This window comes from Alosa pseudoharengus, unplaced genomic scaffold (assembly GCF_046254945.1).
Source record: "Alosa pseudoharengus isolate Yale_2024_CS ecotype anadromous, Long Island Sound unplaced genomic scaffold, YU_APseudo_1.1 YU_APseudo_1.1_scf_4, whole genome shotgun sequence".
NCBI classification, from domain to species: Eukaryota; Metazoa; Chordata; class Actinopteri; order Clupeiformes; family Clupeidae; genus Alosa; species Alosa pseudoharengus.
Window position 1 is genome coordinate 33,899,325 of NW_027468774.1, and position 23,747 is coordinate 33,923,071.

Genomic DNA, 23,747 nt, shown 5'->3' on the forward strand with positions numbered 1-23,747 from the left:
TATGTAACTCCCAAAAACAAACAACTTTTGTATTAACATGCCATTAGCCACGCCCACAGGAAGTGAGGTAATTTAGATTTTGTGCGTTGTGGACATGATCAATTTTAACGTACTCCTCCTAGACGGTTGATCCGATTCATGTCAAAGTTGGTATACATGACGCCGAGATGTTCCTGATTCTAAATTGTGAAGCCTTTTTTTGATATGTTGTAATTTGACAAAATGGCGAAATTGTTAATTTTAATACCGTTCCACACAAACAATAAAGAGTCATAATTCACCATGCATGGCTTGAAATGTTTTACATTTCACAGGTCATTAAAGACCATGTTAATGATAATATTCACATGCCCATAATGCATGTTTGGCATAGCGCCACCACCTGGCAACAGAAAGAATGACAATTACACTGATGTCACATGATCAATTTTAACATACTCCTCCTAGACGGTTTGTCAGATTCATTTGAAATTTGCCAAACATTATGCCAAGATGTCGCTGATGTTAAATTGTGAAGGGATTTTTGAAATGTTGTAATATATTTTATATGATTTTAATATCTCACCACATAAACAGGAAATGTTTCAAAAATCACAGTGCATTGAATAAATGGTCTGAAACTTCTCAGTTTAATAGATATCATGATTATGATAATATCCAGACCCCCAATGGGCCTGCCTGGCATAGCGCCACCACCTGGCCTAGCAAGAAATGTGCCAGAAATGGAAAATGCCTTAAGTGATTGATCTGAAACTTATTAAATATTAAATATTGGGTATCATTATTGTGATGATATTCACATGCGTAATTCACATGCCTAGCATAGCGCCACCATCTGGCCAAGCGGGAAATGTGCCAGAAATACTCTATGCTTTGAATAAATGGTCTGAAACTTCTCAGGTTAATAGATATTATGATTATGATGATATCTAGACACCCAATGGGCCTGTCTGGCATAGCGCCACCACCTGGTCAAGCAGGAAATGTGCCAGAAATGGACAATGCCTTAAGTGATTGATCTGAAAGTTTATAAAATATTAGATATCATTATTGTGATGATATTCACATGGGTAATTTCCATGCCTAACATAGCGCCACCATCTGGCCAACCAAAAAGTCTATCAGAAATGTGCTTTGCTTAAAATGAATGATCTAAAATTTATCAGGTTAATATATATAATTATTATAATGACACCCAATGGGCCTGCCTTGCATTACGCCCCCACCTGGCCAAGCAAGTAAATGTGCCCTAAAATAACATGCAAAAACAAATAGCACACACATCAAATATGTACAGTTCACAAACGCACCACGTCGGTGCTTTGTTGGATTCCGACATGTCACGGGTTGCGGCCCGCAGGTGCTCGGGCCCGCCATTGCCGCTTGCGGCTATATTTATTATTATTTTTCTATATTATTATTGTTATTCTACTTTTTTGCTTTCCTGTTTTTGAGGTGGTTAACATGGTCGAAAACTCTTGAAATTTGGCACACACGTCAGGTGTAACACATCGCAGTTAGGTACAAGAGCTTGACCCCGGGCGTGGCCCAGGGCCTCGCTAGCGCCCCCTTAGGTGACTGATCCCGTGGTTGGCAAATATTTTGAGGTGGTTAACATAATCGAAAAGTCTTGAAATTTGGCACACACATCAAGTGATACAGTGAATAGACAGGGATAAAAGCTTGGCACCGGGCGTTGCCCAGCAACTCCATAGCGCCCCCTTATGTCACTGTGACTTGTGGTTGGCATATAGTTTTAGATACACACACCAAATTTGGTGGGTGTATGTAACTCCCAAAAACAAACAACTTTTGTATTAACATGCCATTAGCCACGCCCACAGGAAGTGAGGTAATTGAGATTTTGTGCGTTGTGGACATGATCAATTTTAACGTACTCCTCCTAGACGGTTGATCCGATTCATGTCAAAGTTGGTATACATGACGCTGAGATGTTCCTGATTCTAAATTGTGAAGCCTTTTTTTGATATGTTGTAATTTGACAAAATGGCGAAATTGTTAATTTTAATACCGTTCCACACAAACAATAAATGTGTCATAATTCACCATGCATGGCTTGAAATGTTTTAAATTTCACAGGTCATTAAAGACCATGTTAATGATAATATTCACATGCCCATAATGCATGTTTGGCATAGCGCCACCAACTGGCAACAGAAAGAATGGCAATTATGCTGATTTCACATGATCAATTTGAACATACTCCTCCTAGACGGTTTGTCAGATTCATTTGAAATTTGGCAAACATTATGCCAAGATGTCGCTGATGTTAAATTGTGAATGGATTTTTGAATGTTGTAATATATTTGATATGATTTTAATATCTCACCACATAAACAGGAAATGTGTCATAAATCACAGTGCATTGAATGAATGGTCTGAAACTTCTCAGGTTAATAGATATCATGATTATGATGATATCCAGACACCCAATGGGCCTGCCTGGCATAGCGCCACCACCTGGCCAAGCAGGAAATGTGCCAGAAATGGACAATGCCTTAAGTGATTGATCTGAAACTTTATAAAATATTGGATATCATTATTGTGATGATATTCACATGCGTAATTCACAGGCCTAGCATAGCGCCACCTTCTGGCCAAGCAGGAAATGTGCCAGAAATGCTCTATGTTTTGAATAAATGGTCTGAAACTTCTCAGGTTAATAGATATTATGATTTTGATGATATCCAGACACCCAATGGGCCTGCCTGGCATAGCGCCACCACCTGGTCAAGCAGGAAATGTGCCAGAAATGGACAATGCCTTAAGTGATTGATCTGAAAGTTTACAAACATTTTGGATATCATTATTGTGATGATATTCACATGTGTACTTTTCATGCCTAACATAGCGCCACCATCTGGCCAACCAAAAAGTGTATCAGAAATGTTCTTTGCTTAAAATGAATGGTCTGAAATTTCTCAGGTTATGATGACACCCAATGGGCCTGCCTTGCATTGCGCCCCCACCTGGCCAAGCGAGTAAATGTGGCAGAAAATAAAATACAAAAACAAATAGCACCCGTATCAAATATGTACATTTCACAAACGCACCACGTCGGTGCTTTGTTGGATTCCGACATGTCACGGGTTGTGGCCCGCAGGTGCTCGGGCCCGCCATTGCCGCTTGCGGCTATATTTATTATTATTATTGTTATTCCACTTTTTTGCTTTCCTGTTTTTGAGGTGGTTAACATGGTCAAAACCTCTTGAAACTTGGCACACACTTCAGGTGTCATGCATCGCAGTTAGGTACAAGAGCTTGACCCCGGGCGTGGCCCAGGGACTCGCTAGCGCCCCCTTAGGTGACTGATCCCGTGGTTGGCAAATATTTTGAGGTGGTTAACATAATCGAAAACGCATGAAATTTAGCACACACATCAAGTGGTACAGTGAATAGACAGAGATAAAAGCTTGGCACCGGGCGTTGCCCAGGAACTCCATAGCGCCCCCTTACGTCACAGTGACTTGTGGTTAGCATATAGTTTTAGATACACACACCAAATTTGGTGGGTGTATGTAACTCCCAAAAACAAACAACTTTTGTATTAACATGCCATTAGCCACGCCCACAGGAAGTGAGGTATTTGATATTTTGTGCGTTGTGGACATGATCAATTTTAACGTACTCCTCCTAGACGGTTGATCCGATTCATGGCAAAGTTGGTATACATGACGCCGAGATGTTCCTGATTCTAAATTGTGAAGCCTTTTTTTGATATGTTGTACTTTGACGAAATGGCGAAATTATTAATTTTAATACCCTGCCACATAAGCAATAAATGTGTCATAATTCACCATGCATGGCTTGAAATGTTTTAAATTTCACAGGTCATTGAAGACCATGTTAATGATAATATTCACATGCCCATAATGCATGTTTGCCATAGCGCCACCAACTGGCAACAGAAAGAATGACAATTATAGTGATGTCACATGATCAATTTGAACATACTCCTCCTAGACGGTTTGTCAGATTCATTTGAAATTTGGCAAACATTATGCCAAGATGTCGCTGATGTTAAATTGTGAATGGATTTTTGCATGTTGTAATATATTTGATATGATTTTAATATCTCACCACATAAACAGGAAATGTGTCATAAATCACAGTGCATTGAATGAATGGTCTGAAACTTCTCAGGTTAATAGATATCATGATTATGATGATATCCAGACACCCAATGGGCCTGCCTGGCATAGCGCCACCACCTGGCCAAGCAGGAAATGTGCCAGAAATGGACAATGCCTTAAGTGATTGATCTGAAACTTTATAAAATATTGGATTTCATTATTGTGATGATATTCACATGTGTAATTCACCGGCCTAGCATAGCGCCACCTTCTGGCCAAGCAGGAAATGTGCCAGAAATGCTCTATGCTTTGAATAAATGGTCTGAAACTTCTCAGGTTAATAGATATTATGATTATGATGATATCCAGACATCCAATGGGCCTGCCTGGCATAGCGCCACCACCTGGTCAAGCAGGAAATGTGCCAGAAATGGACAATGCCTTAAGTGATTGATCTGAAAGTTTACAAACATTTTGGATATCATTATTGTGATGATATTCACATGTGTAATTTTCATGCCTAACATAGCGCCACCATCTGGCCAACCAAAAAGTGTATCAGAAATGTTCTTTGCTTAAAATGAATGGTCTGAAATTTCTCAGGTTAATATATATTATGATTATGATGACACCCAATGGGCCTGCCTTGCATTACGCCCCCACCTGGCCAAGCGAGTAAATGTGGCAGAAAATAAAATACAAAAGCAAATAGCACACGCATCAAATATGTACATTTCACACACGCACCACGTCGGTGCTTTGTTGGATTCCGACATGTCACGGGTTGCGGCCCGCAGGTGCTCGGGCCCGCCATTGCCGCTTGCGGCTATATTTATTATTATTTTTCTATATTATTATTGTTATTCTACTTTTTTGCTTTCCTGTTTTTGAGGTGGTTAACATGGTCGAAAACTCTTGAAATTTGGCACACACGTCAAGTGTTACGCATCACAGTTAGGAACAAGAGATTGACCCCGGGCGTGGCCCAGGGACTCGCTAGCGCCCCCTCAGGTGACTGATCCCGTGGTTGGCAAATATTTTGAGGTGGTTAACATAATCGAAAAGTCTTGAAATTTGGCACACACATCAGGTGTCATACAAAGCAGCTAGGTAAAAAAGCTTGGCCCCGGGCATGGCCCACAGACTCGCTAGCGCCCCCTTATGTCACTGTGACTTGTGGTTGGCATATAGTTTTAGATACACACACCAAAATTGGGGGGTGTATGTAACTCCCAAAAACAAACAACTTTTGTATTAACATGCCATTAGCCACACCCACAGGAAGTGAGGTAATTGAGAATTTGTACGTTGTGGACATGATTAATTTTAACGTACTCCTCCTAGACGGTTGATCCGATTCATGTCAAAGTTGGTATACATGACGCCGAGATGTTCCTGATTATAAATTGTGAAGCCTTTTTTTGATATGTTGTAATTTGACGAAATGGCGAAATTATTAATTTTAATACCCTTCCACATAAGCAATAAATGTGTCATAATTCACCATGCATGGCTTGAAATGTTTTAAATTTCACAGGTCATTGAAGACCATGTTAATGATAATATTTACATGCCCATAATTCATGTTTGGCATAGCGCCACCACCTGGCAACAGAAAAAATGGCAATTATACTGATGTCACATGGTCAATTTTAACATACTCCTCCTAGACAATTTGTCAGATTCATGTGAAATTTGGCAAATATGATGCCAAGATGTCGCTGATGTTAAATTGTGAAGGGATTTTTGATAAGTTATATATTTGATATGATTTTAATATCTCACCACATAAACAGGAAATGTGTCAAAAATCACAGTGCATTGAATCAATGGTCTGAAACTTCTCAGGTTAATAGATATCATGATTATGATGATATCCAGACACCCAATGGGCCTGCCTGGCATAGCGCCACCACCTGGCCAAGCAGGAAATGTGGCAGAAATGGACAAAGCCTTAAGTGATTGATCTGAAACTTTATAAAATATCAGATATCATTATTGTGATGATATTCACATTCGTAATTCACAGGCCTAGCATAGCGCCACCATCTGGCCAAGCAGGAAATGTGCTAGAAATGCTCTATGCTTTGAATAAATGGTCTGAAACTTCTCATGTTAATAGATATTATGATTATGATGATATCCAGACACCCAATGGGCCTGCCTGGCATAGCGCCACCACCTGGTCAAGCAGGAAATGTGCCAGAAATGGACAATGCCTTAAGTGATTGATCTGAAAGTTTACAAACATTTTGGATATCATTCTTGTGATGATATTCACATGTGTAATATTCATGCCTAACATAGCGCCACCATCTGGCCAACCAAAAAGTGTATCAGAAATGTTCTTTGCTTAAAATGAATGGTCTGAAATTTCTCAGGTTAATATATATTATGATTATGATGACACCCAATGGGCCTGCCTTGCATTACGCCCCCACCTGGCCAAGCGAGTAAATGTGGCAGAAAATAAAATACAAAAGCAAATAGCCCACGCATCAAAAATGTACATTTCACAAACGCACTACGTCGGTGCTTTGTTGGATTCCGACATGTCACGGGTTGCGGCCCGCAGGTGCTCGGGCCCGCCATTGCCGCTTGCGGCTATATTTATTATTATTATTATTATTATTATTATTTTTCTATATTATTATTGTTATTCTACTTTTTTGCTTTCCTGTTTTTGAGGTGGTTAACATGGTCGAAAACTCTTGAAATTTGGCACACACGTCAAGTGTTACGCATCACAGTTAGGAACAAGAGATTGACTCCGGGCGTGGCCCAGGGACTCGCTAGCGCCCCCTCAGGTGACTGATCCCGTGGTTGGCAAATATTTTGAGGTGGTTAACATAATCGAAAAGTCTTGAAATTTGGCACACACATCAGGTGTCATACAAAGCAGCTAGGTAAAAAAGCTTGGCCCCGGGCATGGCCCACAGACTCGCTAGCGCCCCCTTATGTCACTGTGACTTGTGGTTGGCATATAGTTTTAGATACACACACCAAAATTGGGGGGTGTATGTAACTCCCAAAAACAAACAACTTTTGTATTAACATGCCATTAGCCACGCCCACAGGAAGTGAGGTAATTGAGAATTTGTACGTTGTGGACATGATTAATTTTAACGTACTCCTCCTAGACGGTTGATCCGATTCATGTCAAAGTTGGTATACATGACGCTGAGATGTTCCTGATTCTAAATTGTGAAGCCTTTTTTTGATATGTTGTAATTTAACAAAATGGCGAAATTGTTAATTTTAATACCGTTCCACACAAACAATAAATGTGTCATAATTCACCATACATGGCTTGAAATGTTTTAAATTTCACAGGTCATTAAAGACCATGTTAATGATAATATTCACATGCCCATAATGCATGTTTGGCATAGCGCCACCAACTGGCAACAGAAAGAATGGCAATTATGCTGATTTCACATGATCAATTTGAACATACTCCTCCTAGGCGGTTTGTCAGATTCATTTGAAATTTGGCAAACATTATGCCAAGATGTCGCTGATGTTGAATTGTGAATGGATTTTGGAATGTTGTAATATATTTGATATGATTTTAATATCTCACCACATAAACAGGAAATGTGTCATAAATCACAGTGCATTGAATGAATGGTCTGAAACTTCTCAGGTTAATAGATATCATGATTATGATGATATCCAGACACCCAATGGGCCTGCCTGGCATAGCGCCACCACCTGGCCAAGCAGGAAATGTGCCAGAAATGGACAATGCCTTAAGTGATTGATCTGAAACTTTATAAAATATTGGATATCATTATTGTGATGATATTCACATGCGTAATTCACAGGCCTAGCATAGCGCCACCTTCTGGCCAAGCAGGAAATGTGCCAGAAATGCTCTATGCTTTGAATAAATGGTCTGAAACTTTTCAGGTTAATAGATATTATGATTATGATGATATCCAGACACCCAATGGGCCTGCCTGGCATAGCGCCACCACCTGGCCAAGCAGGAAATGTGCCAGAAATGGACAATGCCTCAAGTGATTGATCTGAAAGTTTACAAACATTTTGGATATCATTATTGTGATGATATTCACATGTGTAATTTTCATGCCTAACATAGCGCCACCATCTGGCCAACCAAAAAGTGTATCAGAAATGTTCTTTGCTTAAAATGAATGGTCTGAAATTTCTCAGGTTAATATATATTATGATTATGATGACACCCAATGGGCCTGCCTTGCATTGCGCCCCCACCTTGCCAAGCGAGTAAATGTGGCAGAAAATAAAATACAAAAACAAATAGCACACGCATCAAATATGTACATTTCACAAACGCACCACGTCGGTGCTTTGTTGGATTCCGACATGTCACGGGTTGCGGCCCGCAGGTGCTCGGGCCCGCCATTGCCGCTTGCGGCTATATTTATTAATATAATTTTAATATCAATTTAAGTATTATTATTAACATCATCCTCACAAGTGATATCAAGTCGTGTTAATGTTGAAACTACCACACACGATCATCTTCAAAAACAGTCATGGTTAAACAAACAAAAAAGTTATAGGCTACCTAGAAGCTAATCTTCTTTCCACTTTTCCGACCTACGGTCAATCCCTCGAAAACCTCTGAAATGATTTATCGTTATCGTTTCAAAAGGTTTACTTGCCTCTATGCAATGCTTTACCTTAACATACAATGGTATTGTAGGCTACATAGCTTTGTTCATGAGTTTCCGTGCTGGCTGGACTGAGCTTCTTATCCAAATAATACGGTTATCTCCCTACGGTGCGTTAGCTTCCCTACAACCAGACATGCTAAACATTCTTCTTATGGGAAAAACGTTACGTATGAGGTAGTCGAGTCTGTTTTGCCTTGTAGCTTCTGTATTATCTACATAAACAATACAATGTCGGCACAGGATATATGCTATATGAAGTTATGGCATTTAAAAAAAATCCTAAAATGAATGGGCTTCTATGGGTGTTCGCAGAGAAGTGGTCCCTCCAGCCTCCATTGATTCTTCTACTTCCGGGAATTCGCTTGCTCCCTTGGTCTGAAGTTTGAAATCATTGGAGTTCAATCACTAATGTTTGGTAATGACGTATGTTACCCACGGGGGACACAACGATAATGATAGGCTTGCAACTTAAACGTAATCGCTCTCAGGAACGCCCTCTGTTCACTGGTTGGTTCGGACACAACTTGCCGAAGTAAACAAAGTGAACGAGAGCAATTCCAGACGGAGTACTGTAGAGAAAAGAAAATGAGCGGAAGTACGTAGGCAGGCGGAGGCCAGGCTAAGTTAAAGGAGCGATTTGTAGGATTGTTACCGAACGTTCTGTAGGCCAAAATCTAAACCAAAGATTCTAGAGCGCTCCGCTCGTTCAAAACATAAATGAAAATTCCAAGAGATTCCGCCCCTTAACTCATTTTTTCAAGGGTTTTCCGGGTTATAGTAATGTTGTCAAATAGGCTGAGCCGTTACTTCAATTCACTGTGTTTCCCTCTGACGACATACAGTATGGTGATAATTTTAGGAATGGTTACAATTTATTTTCCATTATTTCCTACATACTGGTCCTGCAGCCTACGTTAAGTAAGGGATAATGTATAGAAACGGCGGTCATTATTGGGAAAATAAGTCCCGACATGGCGAACTGGACCCCGACGCGCAGCGGAGGGGACTTGTTCCGCCCTGAAGGGACTTATTTTCCCAATAATGACAGCGTTCATTATCCCGCTTATTACACGGCTACTTGCCAAAACGAAACAATAAACTCCCCACGATATGACTATTTAGCCTACATAGCCTAGGCTATAGCCTATTTGTTACCATTCGTCGTGGTTTTTGCTGAGAAACAAATAGTTCGCAACAACACACACTGAACTTGAATCAAACATTCTTTAAAACACAGCTGATCAACCGTCTGCTTTTCACTTTTGAGTTCCAGTAGTTGCGGAGTGGTATGAAAGACCTGAATTAGAAGCACAAACGCCGTTGCCATTGACAGTGGTCATTATTTTTTTCAGAGGTCCTCTAGTCGAAAACAATGACCGCTAGAACTTTGGGAAATCCCATTCAAGTCAATGGAGCGTTCTACTTGCATTGTAGCCTGGAAAATCCAGACCCTGGAAATCTAGAAATATTAAGGGTCTGACCAAGAATAATGACAATGGCCCAACTGAAGGGGTGGCACCAAGCATGCATTTGAAAATCTCCCTGCACACAATTAGATCACACTACAACCAATGTTTACTGACTGATTCCGGACTTCGATGCAATTGGATAACACTAAGACCAATGTTTACTGACTCGTTGCAGCCCTGTTCTCATCTGTTTAGCTCACCTCATGGCCCGCCTATATCAGATACACCGATGTGATTGGTTCCTCGCGATGCAAGGGGTAATTGCCAGAGTGACTCATTGCCAGAGTGTCTCGCAGAGAACTCTGGATTTCCATGGTACTTGCATTGCGAAGAGCTATGTAATAAGTTAACGTTAACGTAGTGAAGGAAATAATTCTGTATTCATATTTTATGTGAATGGTTTAATGATTCAAGTCTTTATGACTTGAATACTGTGTAGTTCTTATGGTCATTTGTGATTTTGTACCCATGTGTACCCTGTGTGTGTGTCTTTGGTCTGTATGCAAGCATCCTTTGTTTATCCTTGAATTCAGTGAAAGCCTGTCTATAGCCCCTTGCCTATCACCAGGTGTGAAATGTTGATGTTTGTAGAACCGCATGTGTCCAAGCCTCTGAAGGACTTCCCAGGAAAGGGGGTAGTTTTAATTAAAAGACAATAGAAGCTGGCCAGATGTCACCCAAAAGGCCACATCCCCCATACACCACACCTTTACCTTGCATATTCATACCAGTAGGTCACTCCCTCTCTTTGTGTGTAACTTTAAATATGGTCTCTGTTAGTCAGAGAAGGAAGAGAAATACTGAGAACATCTGGTGGAAACCAATGATGGGGTGACCCAAACATGTACCTCTCTCCCTTGAGGGCCACTGGCCCTCATTGAAAAGAATGAAGCCTGGATCCTGATCTGCATCGTCCTGATTAAGTCTCAAGAGAAATATGGTAGTAAAAAATATACTATCAGTAGGCTAGCCTACGCCTAATGTTAAACAGGAGCTCTGACTTTTTCTACAGGCCAGGAAAATGGAATTTAATACAGGGAGCTTGTCCAATAGGTAGGCATATTCTAAGAAATGTCCATTTCTTTACAAAAGTTGTTTGTGTTGTATCAACGATAACAATGTATAGGCCTATTTAATTCAACTGTACTGTAGGCTATGTATTACCATTAGAAAATAACAATACAACGCAATGACGTTTTAACGTCATGGCTACATTTACCTGGCAGTGCAGATAAATTGCTATAAGTAACAGTTTGCAATTGTTTTGTTTGTTCCAAGTTCAACAAACATATGGACTGTGGAAGATGTCATACAGTGGCTGGAGTTAAATGGATTGGAGGATTGTGTGACTGCATTTCGAGGTTTTTAGAGGAATTCTTGTTCTAACTGATCAGAGACTTATAATGGCCACTTCATTTAACTGTCCTATGTGCACAAAAAAAATCTTTTTAATTATCAAACAAATTAGGCACCTTGGATTATACCACCAAAGTGAACCAAATTTCTCATTAATATGTGGACTAAACTGATGCATGAAATCATGTCTTGGTTTCGCACATACAGTATACCGAAAACACAGGGTGTTAGGTGTGAGTCAGTCTACTCCTGAATGCCTCCTGGAGTATGACGAGGAAAATTATGAGGTCATGGACTCTGTGCTCAGAATGTTGTACAATCGCAGAACTGGGATCTACTCAGCGGCCTCAAGAGAAACATTTGCCTCTTCATCCTAAAAATTAAAGAGAAACATTGTGTCCCAGCTGTTGTCCACACAAGCATAATAGAGGATCTCCGGGCAATTTTTGATTCATTTTGACTAACTTCAGCCAACTACCATACGCTTTTACCTGCAGAGTATCAACATTAATGTTGAAGATGATGATGATCTTAGTGAACTCTTAAGTCAAACAAAGGTGTTTTCGAACAATCAACTCAGAGTGGACTCTGGAGCAGTACTGCAGTACAGAATGGTGAAGCCAGTAGAAGTTCTTTTAAAGGGGCAGACCAAGGTCCCAGGGCAACATTTCAGTATATTCCACTGCTTGACATGTTGAAACTAGTCGCACAAAATGAAGATGTATGGGCTATGATAAACAGAAACAATGGCCTTAGGGATGAGGATGAGCTTACAGACTTCACAGATGGTGATATTTGTAAAAGCAACCCATTTCTCTGTCAGAATAACACCATCCAACATAAGTTAACAGCAGTCTATTTTAGAATTGGCATTTTGGACACTAAATATTTTACTAAACTTCAAAACATATATCTATCAACACTTGTTGAGCACAAGTATCAATCTGGTTTCACCAACTACTCTGAAGTATTTCAACCTTTGCTGTCCGATGTTAAGACATGTGGAGTGTCCTTGAGATATATGGAAGGGAGGAGAGGGTCTTCCGTGGCACAATAGCTACAATCTCTGCAGACAACCTATAGGCTCATGCTGTTCTTGGATTGACTAGAACATTTAGCTTCAGAAGGGTCTGCCGGTGTTGTAATGCTATCAAGCAGGACATTTCCCATAAAATTACAGAAGATGACTACTGTATGTTATGAGAAATTCCCAACACTACCAGTACCAATTAGAGGCTGTAACAGAAAATGCAACTAATGCTGCCATGTATGGAATTAGACATGCATGCTGCTTCTCGAAATTGAAATTAGTTCCTTCACCCATTGTTTATTTGTTCCCCCCTGACATAATGCATGATTTCATGGAAGGCATTATCCCCAAAATCATCAGTATTAGGAGAGCTGGTGAAAGAGAAAAAAAAATGAAATTGGCACAGATCAACTATGAAATCCAAAATTTCCCTTATGGAGTTAATGACAGAGTATCCAAACCCCCTCCAATATCTGAAAATGCACTTAGGCCTGGTGGATGTCTGGCTGGTACAGCCACAGAGAAGTGGACGCTTTTCAGGTTACTCCCAGAATTAATTGGAAATCAAATTCAGGAAAGTTCTGCATGGGATGTGTATCTATGCTTAAGGGATATAGGTGACTTCATCATGGCCCCGGTAGTGAAGAAAAGCTGGCTACCATATTTGCAGGAGAGAATAACAGTTTTATAATCTTCCCAGGGACACAAACGGCAAAAATGCATTATCTAATATTCTAATTCATTATCCTCACCTTCTTATGGCATATGGACCTTTGATTCACCTCTCATGTTTACGTTTGAAGCAAAGCAGCAGTATTTCAAGGTCATAGCCCGCATGTCCTAACCTGACTCTCGCCAGATGAATTTCGTTCCGCCTAGATCTGCCTAGCTCCACTCACATCCATCTGGGATCGCTTCAGAGTGATTTCGGCACCAGATTTTATGGTAGAGCCAATCAGGACGCAGGGCGGGAGTTTCATAGATGTGACGTAGCGTAGAAGCGACTGTGAGACTGTTCTCAGCGTCACGGGTTGGCTTCGATGCGAGTGGTTGAAGTAGCACGTCAATAGATGACGGGCAAGTGGCTTATCCAATCATATGCAAGGATTTTTGATAAGGCCCAGCCTTCTGAAACACCACTCCAATGGATCGATCCCAGATGGATGAGTGGAGCTAGGCGGAACGAAATTCATCTGGCGAGAGTCAGGTTACGCACGTCCTGCAATTTCAAGAATATTGCTAAAAGTTTAGCCAAGAGACATCAGATACGGCAATGCTGGGAACAGACAATACCAACTGCTTGGGGAAAAATTAGTCACTGCTGATAGAGATGTGCCCCTCCATGCCGTTCCAGTGCCACTAAGTCACAGCTTTGCAGTGCAAACTTGGAGAGAATATAACACTCGACTCGATTAAAACCAGATCCATTACTGTAGACCATGTGTCCTACAAGATTGGAAGCTGTATTGTCATTGCAACAGTGCATTCTGAGGATATCCCATTATTTTTGAAGATCTACATCTTTAAAGAAAATCCACATTTTTAGAGTTTTGGGTAGCTGGTATTTATGTGGGAAAATCTTAAGACCCTCCAGCTTTAACAGCCACCTACTGCTACCTTATTTCACAATTCATTTGTAGACATCCATACTTCAATGAAGCGAGAGCTTCTCAAAAAGGAGGCTCCCAACCTTGATTCCAACTATTTCTAGGGAGAGGGAATTTTTAGGGAGAAAGCGAGAGAGAGGGAGAGAGAGAGAAAGAGAGAGAGGAGCAATGAATAACATGTAAAGTGTCATACACGGAGCATACCTCGTCACCTTGATACCTGAGCCAAAACAGAAATTTGATTTCAACAATTTATCTAAAAAGTCTTGCGAAGTCAAGAGGGAGGTAGGGAGGGAGAGAGAGAGAGAGACAGAGAGAGACAGAGAGAAGCAATGAATAACATGTAAAGTGTCATGTACAGCACACATTGTCACCTATTGATACCTGAGCCAAAACAGAAATTTGAGAGGACTGAGAAAAAAAAACTTTATAAGAATGAGAGCAGGTGACCCTACCTATCCAGACAAAGGGTGGATGTGAGAGAGCAGAAGATTAAGGCAGAGCAAGGCAATTTGGAAGGAACGCAGAGTGAGAACACAAGATTAGTTTTGGTCAGCAGTATGACCTGCCCGATAGTCGTGCCTCTCCTTGTCCTGGTTCTTGCCATGGAGACCCGAGCTCAAGAGGACCCACTCTTACCCTTTACAGAGTGCCTGGATGCAGAGAAGCTGGTAATGCTGAAATGGGGCTTTGACGACGTCCAAGGCAACATTACCTTCGAGTTGTGCGTAAATACCACAGGCTGGATCAGCTTTGGGTTGAGTCCCAATGGGGGCATGACTAGGGCTGATATAGTCATTGGAGGAGTGAACTCAGATGGATATTATTTTGGGGTAAAGAACAGAAAAAAATAGTATGAGGATAACTCATACTTTTTTTAATCTTTTTTTCTTATCTTTCTTTTTTATCATTCATCCAGCAATATTCAAAGATCTTCCACCATCTTCTTATGACCCTTTGCAGGACTACCATGCCAGTGGAAATGAGATGCCTGTACTTGACCAGAAGCAGAGCTACAGTCTGCTCTCTCTCACTGAGACCGATGGACAGACCACCATGAGGTTCGAGAGGTCCATCAAGTCTTGTGACACAGATGACCATCCTATTACTGTAAGGGACAAACTCATCCAAGCAATCGTTATTTTCCCTAATTAATTAGGATCAGCTTGTGATATGCTTAGGTGAAGCTAGCGATACATGCTTGTGGTTGATATGCTTTGACTGTTTCCACTGTGTCAAATATTCAATATTTATAGTAGATCGAATCCACTATCTTGAAATCTCCTGGCTTCTTCTTCTTATTATTATAGTGGATGGAATCCACTATCTTGAAATCTCCTGGCTTCTTCTTCTTCTTATAACCTTTTCTTTTTACCTTTTCAAGAATGAATGCGACTCTAACCGCTTAACGTACAGACATGTTGAAATAACCATTGTCTAGGTCTGGAGTGGGGCAAGAGAGTTATTATTTCAGACTTTTGAGAAATAGGAAATTAAAAATGTTAAAAAGCTTTTTCCCCCATAGACTTGAATCGAGGCTGTGATGTCATAATGGCCTAAAGCCAGCTGCGCTCGTTAAGCTCCCAGAGTAGTTCCTGGTCTAATCAGAACACTGGCACAGGTGTCACCTGTGAATCCAACTGTCTCAGCTTCTAAGCATACAATCTGACTCTCCCTGAACTACACATCCTGTTGAAGTGTTTCCCGTGTGTCAAAATAAAAGTCAGTCATATCTCATGCTTTGCGCATTATATCTCCAGAACGGCTTGACGAACATGCTTAAAATTTGGTACGAGTGTTTGTATGGACTCAAAGATGAAGTGAGTTGATGTTGGAGGTCAAAGGTCAAATATCAAGGTCAAAAACACCTTGAGTGTTATATCTCAAGAACACCTTGACACACAACGTTTTTGGTACAAGGGTTTGTATGAACTCAAAGATTAAGTGATTCAATGTTTTTTTTTCCAGGAATCTCCCCACCAACATTAAGCCAGCAGCTTTCCATCCACTATTGTAATTCCTCTGGCATTACATTTCTAGTTAATAATTAAATTAACTTATGGATTTTTAAAAATAATTGTTTGTTATATTTTATTATGTTCTCTCTGTAAAGTTCATTGTGCGTCTAAAAATGTACGATATAAATTCAATAATATACAATACAGACAGGCCTATATTTACTGTGTAAATCTCAAAGAAATTGATAAAGTCATGATTGTCATCTGGATGACTGTTGAACTGTCATTTGATTGGACCGTTTGGGCTACTTCATTCACTTAAGGCTCAGCCAGTTCTGATGCATTGCCCATAAAATGTCTTTAATTTATCATGGTTATTGAGGACAGTAGAGAGTAATTTACCAGACTTAGGCTCATTTTACATATGGTGTTTTTACATTTACCCTCCATATACTATATGTAGACTATTCATAGCAAATTACTTAATGAAAGGAGACCATTACAGTCCAGTGCAGACGTGTGTGCCGGCTCTCTGGCTGCTCAGTTCTTGGGCTAGACGTTGTTTGCACATTGCTCTACCAGTTAAGCTGTGGGAACACTCGTGGCATCAGTTTACTTTCTTTTCAAAGGAATCATAGGACCACCCATGTCACAACTGGTGATTCTAAAATAGGAGAAAAACAAGTTCTTGGCACACCTTCTTAAACATGGTCTGATCATAAACTGTAAATAATAGGCACAAAGTGTGATGTAAAAGATTCATTGTGGTCCATTGTGCAGGGAGTTTAGCTGTATTAAATGAAGCTATTTGAGTGTGTGAAATGAGAGTGCTAGAGGATGGTGGAAGCTGGATAGGAAAGTTCAGAAGAGTTCAGAAGAGGTGGAGATGGATATCAGTTTCTCATGGAGTTGGTTTTGTTGTGTTTGTTGTGTAACACTGTTAGTTTAGTTTCTAGGTTACTTGATGACCTAGACAACCACAAAAATGATGTTTCCCCACAGTGTTTCCCATACATTGACTTATTTGTGGCGGCCCACCACAATATGAACACTGACCACCACACAATGATTTTCCATGTTGTACTGTTTAAATTGGATGGAATTCGTTCTTTGAAGAGCTATGTACACCTTTGCGCAGCCTCTCCTTGTCTCTCAACAAACCTACATGCATGTTTAAAGAAAACATTAACAATCCTGCAATTGTTGGCATAAAAGTCGACTGGCTAAATTGTGCTTAAATCTGCATCATAACCACGCTGCGTTAATTTGTTAAAAACTGGTGCATTCAAGTTAATTCTGCAAACCTACCACCACAAATAGAATTAAATTCTGTGGGAAACACTGCCCCATCATCAGATGTTATATAAGATGTTATGTGTAATAGGCACAAAGTGTGATGTAAAAGATTCATCCATTGTGCAGGGAGTTTAGCTGTATTAAATGAAGCTATTTGAGTGTGTGAAATGAGAGTGCTAGAGCATGGTGGAAGCTGGATAGGAAAGTTCAGAAGAGTTCAGAAGAGGTGGAGATGGATATCAGTTTCTCATGGAGTTGGTTTTGTTGTGTTTGTTGTGTAACACTGTTAGTTTAGTTTCTAGGTTACTTGATGACCTAGACAACCACAAAAACGATGTTTCCCCCCATCATCAGATGTTGTGTTCAGTTTGACAAATACTTACGCTGTGATTACCTTAGGCAATGGCCTATAGAAAGTTCAAACTGTCAACAACTGGCAAAGTTCAGTGGGAAATTGGTGACCACTCTACATTTTATTTGTGGTGATAAATGACCCTTACTTACTGAGAACAATACTCAGAATAAATCTCACTAATAGGCCTACTGTTGGAATTTTCACTATAATATTTTGACCAAAATTTCCTTCATCAAAATGCTTCCTTTTCTTAGACCTCTTGGAGACTATACAGTAATGTGGCATATATCAAATATCAATATCAATCATCGCTCATCTCCCAGTTTGATCTACACACTATTGCGCAGTTTATCTTTAAGACTTGTCTAACCACATCTTCCTCCCACCTGAACTGCAGGAGCTTCCAGTCAAGCTGATCTATGCGTATGGGCAGACTGATCAGATTGGGTATCACAGACAGCGCCGGGGCACCAAGGAGGTGAATCTGCTCAAGTACATGCCTCGCTCCGACCCCACCCAGAGCCAGTACTTCGACATGACCATGTTAAATGTAAACGACCTCTCTCATATCTCCTATTGTGTCCAAATATGAGAACAGACCTGGCAAAAAGCAATCAGTGAAATCAGAACTGAATGATGTCTCCTTGTTTTGCAGTTCACAATTCCTACTGTGAAAACCCGTTATGAGTGCAAGATAATGAACGCTCCCACATTTGCTGAGAAACAGCACATCTATCGGGTAGGCAAGAAACTTTGTATTGGAACTGAATGGATATGAGACTGAAAAAATGGAAATTCATTATTTACAATATTTTTTTTTCTCTGCTTCAAGTTATCAATAATGTTTATTAATGGATGATTACTAATGGATGACTATAGTTGGATACTAATGCATTCCTGTCTACACTATGGCACACAAAATAAATCCTGCGGCAGAAAGTTAGTACTACAGTGGGATGAAGTAAAATGTATGAAGTAATACATTTATAGGGAAAGAGTTCATATTTTTTGGTTTGAACTAAATTTATGTTGTGTATTCCATATGAGTGAATCGAATCAAATCGAGTTATTTAACAAGAAACATGTTTCACTCAAGGTTTTGTTACTTTGTTGAAAATGATTCCACATGTAAATCCACGTTTGCTCAAGTTAAATGCAAGTGATTTATCTAGATTGAAAGACGTTGTTTTCTGAGACTACCTGATGATGCTGTGCTGTCCTTGCCCATAATCTAGATCCAACCACTGATTGATCACCTGGATCTCGTGCACCATTTGCTTCTCTACAAATGTCCGCCGCAGATGAACGAAACCTTTCAGGGGCAATGCTACATTAGTCACACAGTCTGCTTCCAAGTCATGGCTGCATGGGGCGTTGGGGGCGGGGTGAGTTTTTGTTGTTGTTTTTTAAGGTTTTTAAGCATGACAATAAACTAAGAAATGTAAGAGTCAAAGTGCATGTTTTGTCTGGTTCATGCATGATGCCTCTCAAATAGCAAGGACGTTGCTTTACCTCTCTCTAAACACTGATGTGGAAATGTGAATCTTTTTGATCACAGGACTTCGAGGTCCCAGAGCATGTGGGGATTCCTATTGGAGGAGATGAGGGGGACTATCTGTATAGGCTTGAGATCCACTACAATAATCCAACCTTGATTGAAGGTACAGTACTATGCAGAACTGTCTAAACTCCGTTGTATAGCAGGTGATTGCACAGAGATAGATTCTGTGTAGTTTAAACAACGTTGCCTCACAATGTCAGAAAAAATGCTGCTATACCCTTCTTCAGTAAAGTCCTCTTGTGGGCTTTTTAAAAAGAAAACTACAGCTAGTTGGATAGAAAGTGGTTTGAATATCACTTTCAATCTAAGTATAAAAGAATGTCTTGCTCTGAATAATTCTAGAAATCAAAGCAAATGACTTGTAATGATTAATTAATGATTTGAAAGGATTAATTAATGTTAACTTAAGTGGACTGCATGGCATCCGCTACCACAGCAACACCCTTGGTTGTTATTCGAAGTTGTAAGATGTCACAACGGTAATGTCCAAAATGTCTGCCGTGTCTCGTCCTCTTTCAGGTCGAGTGGACAACTCAGGGCTGCGCTTTCACTACACATCCCAGCTCCGCAAGCATGATGCAGGTGTTCTGATGGCTGGTTTAGCAGTGGCCCCTGGGTACAGCATACCACCCAATGCCACATCTTTTCACACATATGGTGTGTGTAACACTTCCATTAACACAGAGGTACTTTAATCATCAGTTTGTCCGATCATGTAACATTGCAATGTTGCAGAATGTTCCGATTCATGAAATGATGGAAGTTGCTAAATGTCATCTTCATAAAACTGCAGATCCTGCAGATGTTTATCACGCCTGCGTCGGAGGTACTAACGTAAACGTCTTGACTGAGTGACTTAATCCTTTTATTTCTTGTTTTTCTCTTTTTTCTCTCTTGTTTGTCTTTTTTTTCTTTTTCGCATGTGTGGGTTCCTCAGGCTAAGGATATGCAGGTGTTTGCAACTGGACTGCACACTCACCTGGCAGGGCGGAAGGTTCGGGTGGGTCACTTTAGGTGAGATGGAGATGTTTCATGTCAACAAAACATATAAGAGAAAACTACAAGTATAAAATGAAAGCAGATGAACTCAGAGTTAAGTACCTTGTCCAAGGGCACAAGGTTCAAGGTCTTTGTTGGGAATAGAACCCACATCTTTTCTGGCTGCTGCATGTTAGCCCAGCTCCTTAGCCACAATACTACCACCACTTTACATGAAGAATTTTATACTAAAATATACCAAAGGCAGCAAAGGGATATGATTGCATCAGTGACTATGTTAACATGGACATTAATATTCTAACTATTGACCTTATTCAGAATAAGTCAATATTGCAATTATGGGGTTTACATTATTTGTTGATTGACTATTCCAGTCATATTCCTGTGTACATGTAATGCAGCATAACCCAATTATTACTAGTAAAGACGGTTGATTCTGTAAAAGTTTCTGCAATGAAAATTGTTATAGGACGTTATAATTATACTCCTGTCTTTATTCGATTCGGAATACTCCTGTCTTTATTCAATTATTGCTTATTCCAACTATGAACTTACTTGGGTTAAGGTAATCAGAAAATGTTGTTTACCGGTATATGCCAGTGTATTAAAATATTGTCTAAATTGGTTTAATATCGGTATATTAATGTCCATGTAAACTATGCAGTTAGAGGAAGAGGATCTATCACTGGAGGGAACAAAACAGTTTGCAAATTCTTCAGTCTCTTATCTACTATGTTTCAGGGATGGCGAACAGATTGGATTTATGGCCTTTGATGATCACTACGAATTTGAATATCAGGAAGTCAAAAACCTGGGCAAAACAAAAACTCTTAAAATGGTTTGCATCTATGGTTTATTATCATGTAGATTGTTTTATGAGATTGACATGCATGACAGATCAAATATTTGTAGGCCTACTTAAATGTGAGGGTGTTGTTTTTTAAATGTAGACCTCACAGTTGGTGTATTATAATGTGTTCTCTAGGTGAATAGGACCTGGAGAGACCTAGAGAATATGGATATGGTTTAGATTGTGACAGTATAACAATATTTCAAACTTTCTTAAAAGTCTGTGCTAACACTTGCTGCTAACTGCTGTCTGATTATGCCTGGCTTTAATTTGTAGGGAGATACTCTTCTGGTAGAGTGCACGTATGACACCGCTAATCGCACAGGTCTCACATGGGTCAGTATGAAAATATTGAGTATTTTAACCACAGCTTTGAATTCCACTTTATCACTAAAACTTTGTCACTTTCTCTCATCAGGGTGGCTTGGGCACACAGGACGAGATGTGTCTGGCTTTCCTCTTCTATTATCCTGCCTCCAATTTAACCAACTGCGTCAGTTTTCCTAACATGGACGCTCTAAAGACTAACCTGGGAGCATCAAACAATAAGTAAGACACAGGACTATGACTTAAACATAACAATTGGAGTGTACCTCACTAATTACCCTGGTTTATTTTAATTTATTACACTGCTTGGTTGAATTTCCCACTGTCCTACATTCTTTAGAACGTGTATTAACCATATACACACCTGCGCGTCGGGGCCACTTTACAACCTCGAACGTGTATTCATTTCTATGAACCGAAGCTGTGTCGTCCATTATCCCTTACATAATATCTTGGAATTCTATGAAATAGAATGGAAAACCTGTTCCATCTCTACTATATCTGGGTGGCTTGTATTAATATTGTGCTGACTGTGTTGTAGTGAATTCTACATGATACTCAGCCAGAAGACATGGGATGAAGAGGCAGTCACTGAGTATGAGAGGACCTTGAAAGATATCCCGCAAGACCTTATGGTAGATGATGGAGAGGCAAGTGAAACACAAATACTTCATCCAAAATGCCATATTTGTTTCTGTAGGCCAAGACCCAAGCTCAAATCATGACAACATATTCTATGGTCATCAAAACGCCCTATCATAGCATAGACAGATTATTCAAGGCATGCATTTTCTTCATAAATTTCATATTCATATCATATTTAGATACTGACCTCCCTCTCAATGAGACTCTTTCAAGGCTCAAGTTTTCACTGAAATTGTGAAAGCACAAACATCAGTTTACACACTCTTGGAGACCTTATACCCTAGGCCTATTTCAAACATATATAATTACAAATCTAAAATGCAAATAAACAGATATACTTCCCTCTCTTATTTTGGCAGAACACCTACTGGGGCACCATTGACAAGATCAGTGACATGATGGAGAGCCCGACACCCAGCTGTGACAGAACTCCACCGCTACCAGCGCCATCAAACGCATCCAACATGGCCAGCGTGTCCTGGATTCTGCTGCTGTTGATCTGGGCAGTGATCTGTGCATTCTAATGTTAGCACCATCCCTGTGTCTTTTCAGGTCAGGTGTCTGAAATTTCCACACCAAGCACCATATAAATCAAGTGTTTGGTCACATTAAATCCTAGTTGTTCTGTCATGCAGTGATACCTTGTAATCTAATACTTGTACACTTTAAATGTAGTTTATTAAGCAGTTGATTTGTGTGAGATAAAATAAAATGAGATTAAGATTTTATCCTGCTCTTCATCTGATATATAATTTTCCTGGTTCATTTTGCAATAAAATATGATTCACAGCTTCAGTTGTAATTTTGTAATTCTGTATGTTTGCATTACTAAAAACATAGTAAATGGACTGATGCAGCAGTACTGGTTGTACAGTGTTTCCTCCTAGAATATTAGTCTTAGATCCATTTCATCTTAGTATCATCTTCTTGTTGAAATCAACGTTTGGACATTTGAGATGGTGAGGTGAGGGTCAAAGGATTTTAGTCAGTAGAGCAGTACCATCTGTAGTGAAAATATTAGGCCACAAGGGGGCACTCAAACTCTCACACATCATAGCCCACTTAGTAGAAATGGAAAATGAAAAACATAGATATGCACTTTCAGTTCATAACATTGAGTTAAAAACACTCAATAATTTCAGTAAGATTTAAAACCGTATGCTCAAACTAATACTTAATAGAACATTGACCTACAGCTGATAACCACAAATATGCAATTCAGACAGGTATAACTTCACAATGATGAATAGGCCTATCCTAATTCCTAATTCCCAATCCTAATAGTCCTTACTTCTTTTTCATGTTATAGTCCGTTCAAATCATGTTTTGCTGTTTATTGTTACCAAAACAGAAACTGCTTATAGGAAGTGTAAGAGAGGCCGCGACATGAGATCACGTCTGGCTCAGCACTGAAAGTAGAGAGAGGCCACAGACACGTTCCTCACGAGGAGAGTTGTGTTGGGCGCTCACAAGTTTGTACATGTTGAACAATAAGACAGACTGGTGAAGCAATGGTAATATTACGAGAAACCACTA

At 39.9% G+C, this 23,747-nt stretch overlaps 1 protein-coding gene across 1 annotated transcript; it reads left to right on the forward strand.

Moving 5' to 3' along the window:
- The first annotated feature begins 14,780 nt into the window (after nucleotides 1–14,780).
- Nucleotides 14,781–22,735, forward strand: LOC143102915 (DBH-like monooxygenase protein 2 homolog). The gene is given in 13 exon segments (XM_076266708.1): nucleotides 14,781–15,053; nucleotides 15,184–15,330; nucleotides 18,227–18,379; nucleotides 18,485–18,568; nucleotides 19,065–19,214; nucleotides 19,388–19,490; nucleotides 19,910–20,091; nucleotides 20,328–20,404; nucleotides 21,131–21,227; nucleotides 21,516–21,575; nucleotides 21,658–21,788; nucleotides 22,108–22,216; nucleotides 22,571–22,735. Coding segments are annotated over 13 exon segments (1,731 nt in total).
- Nucleotides 22,736–23,747: the final 1,012 nt, after the last annotated feature.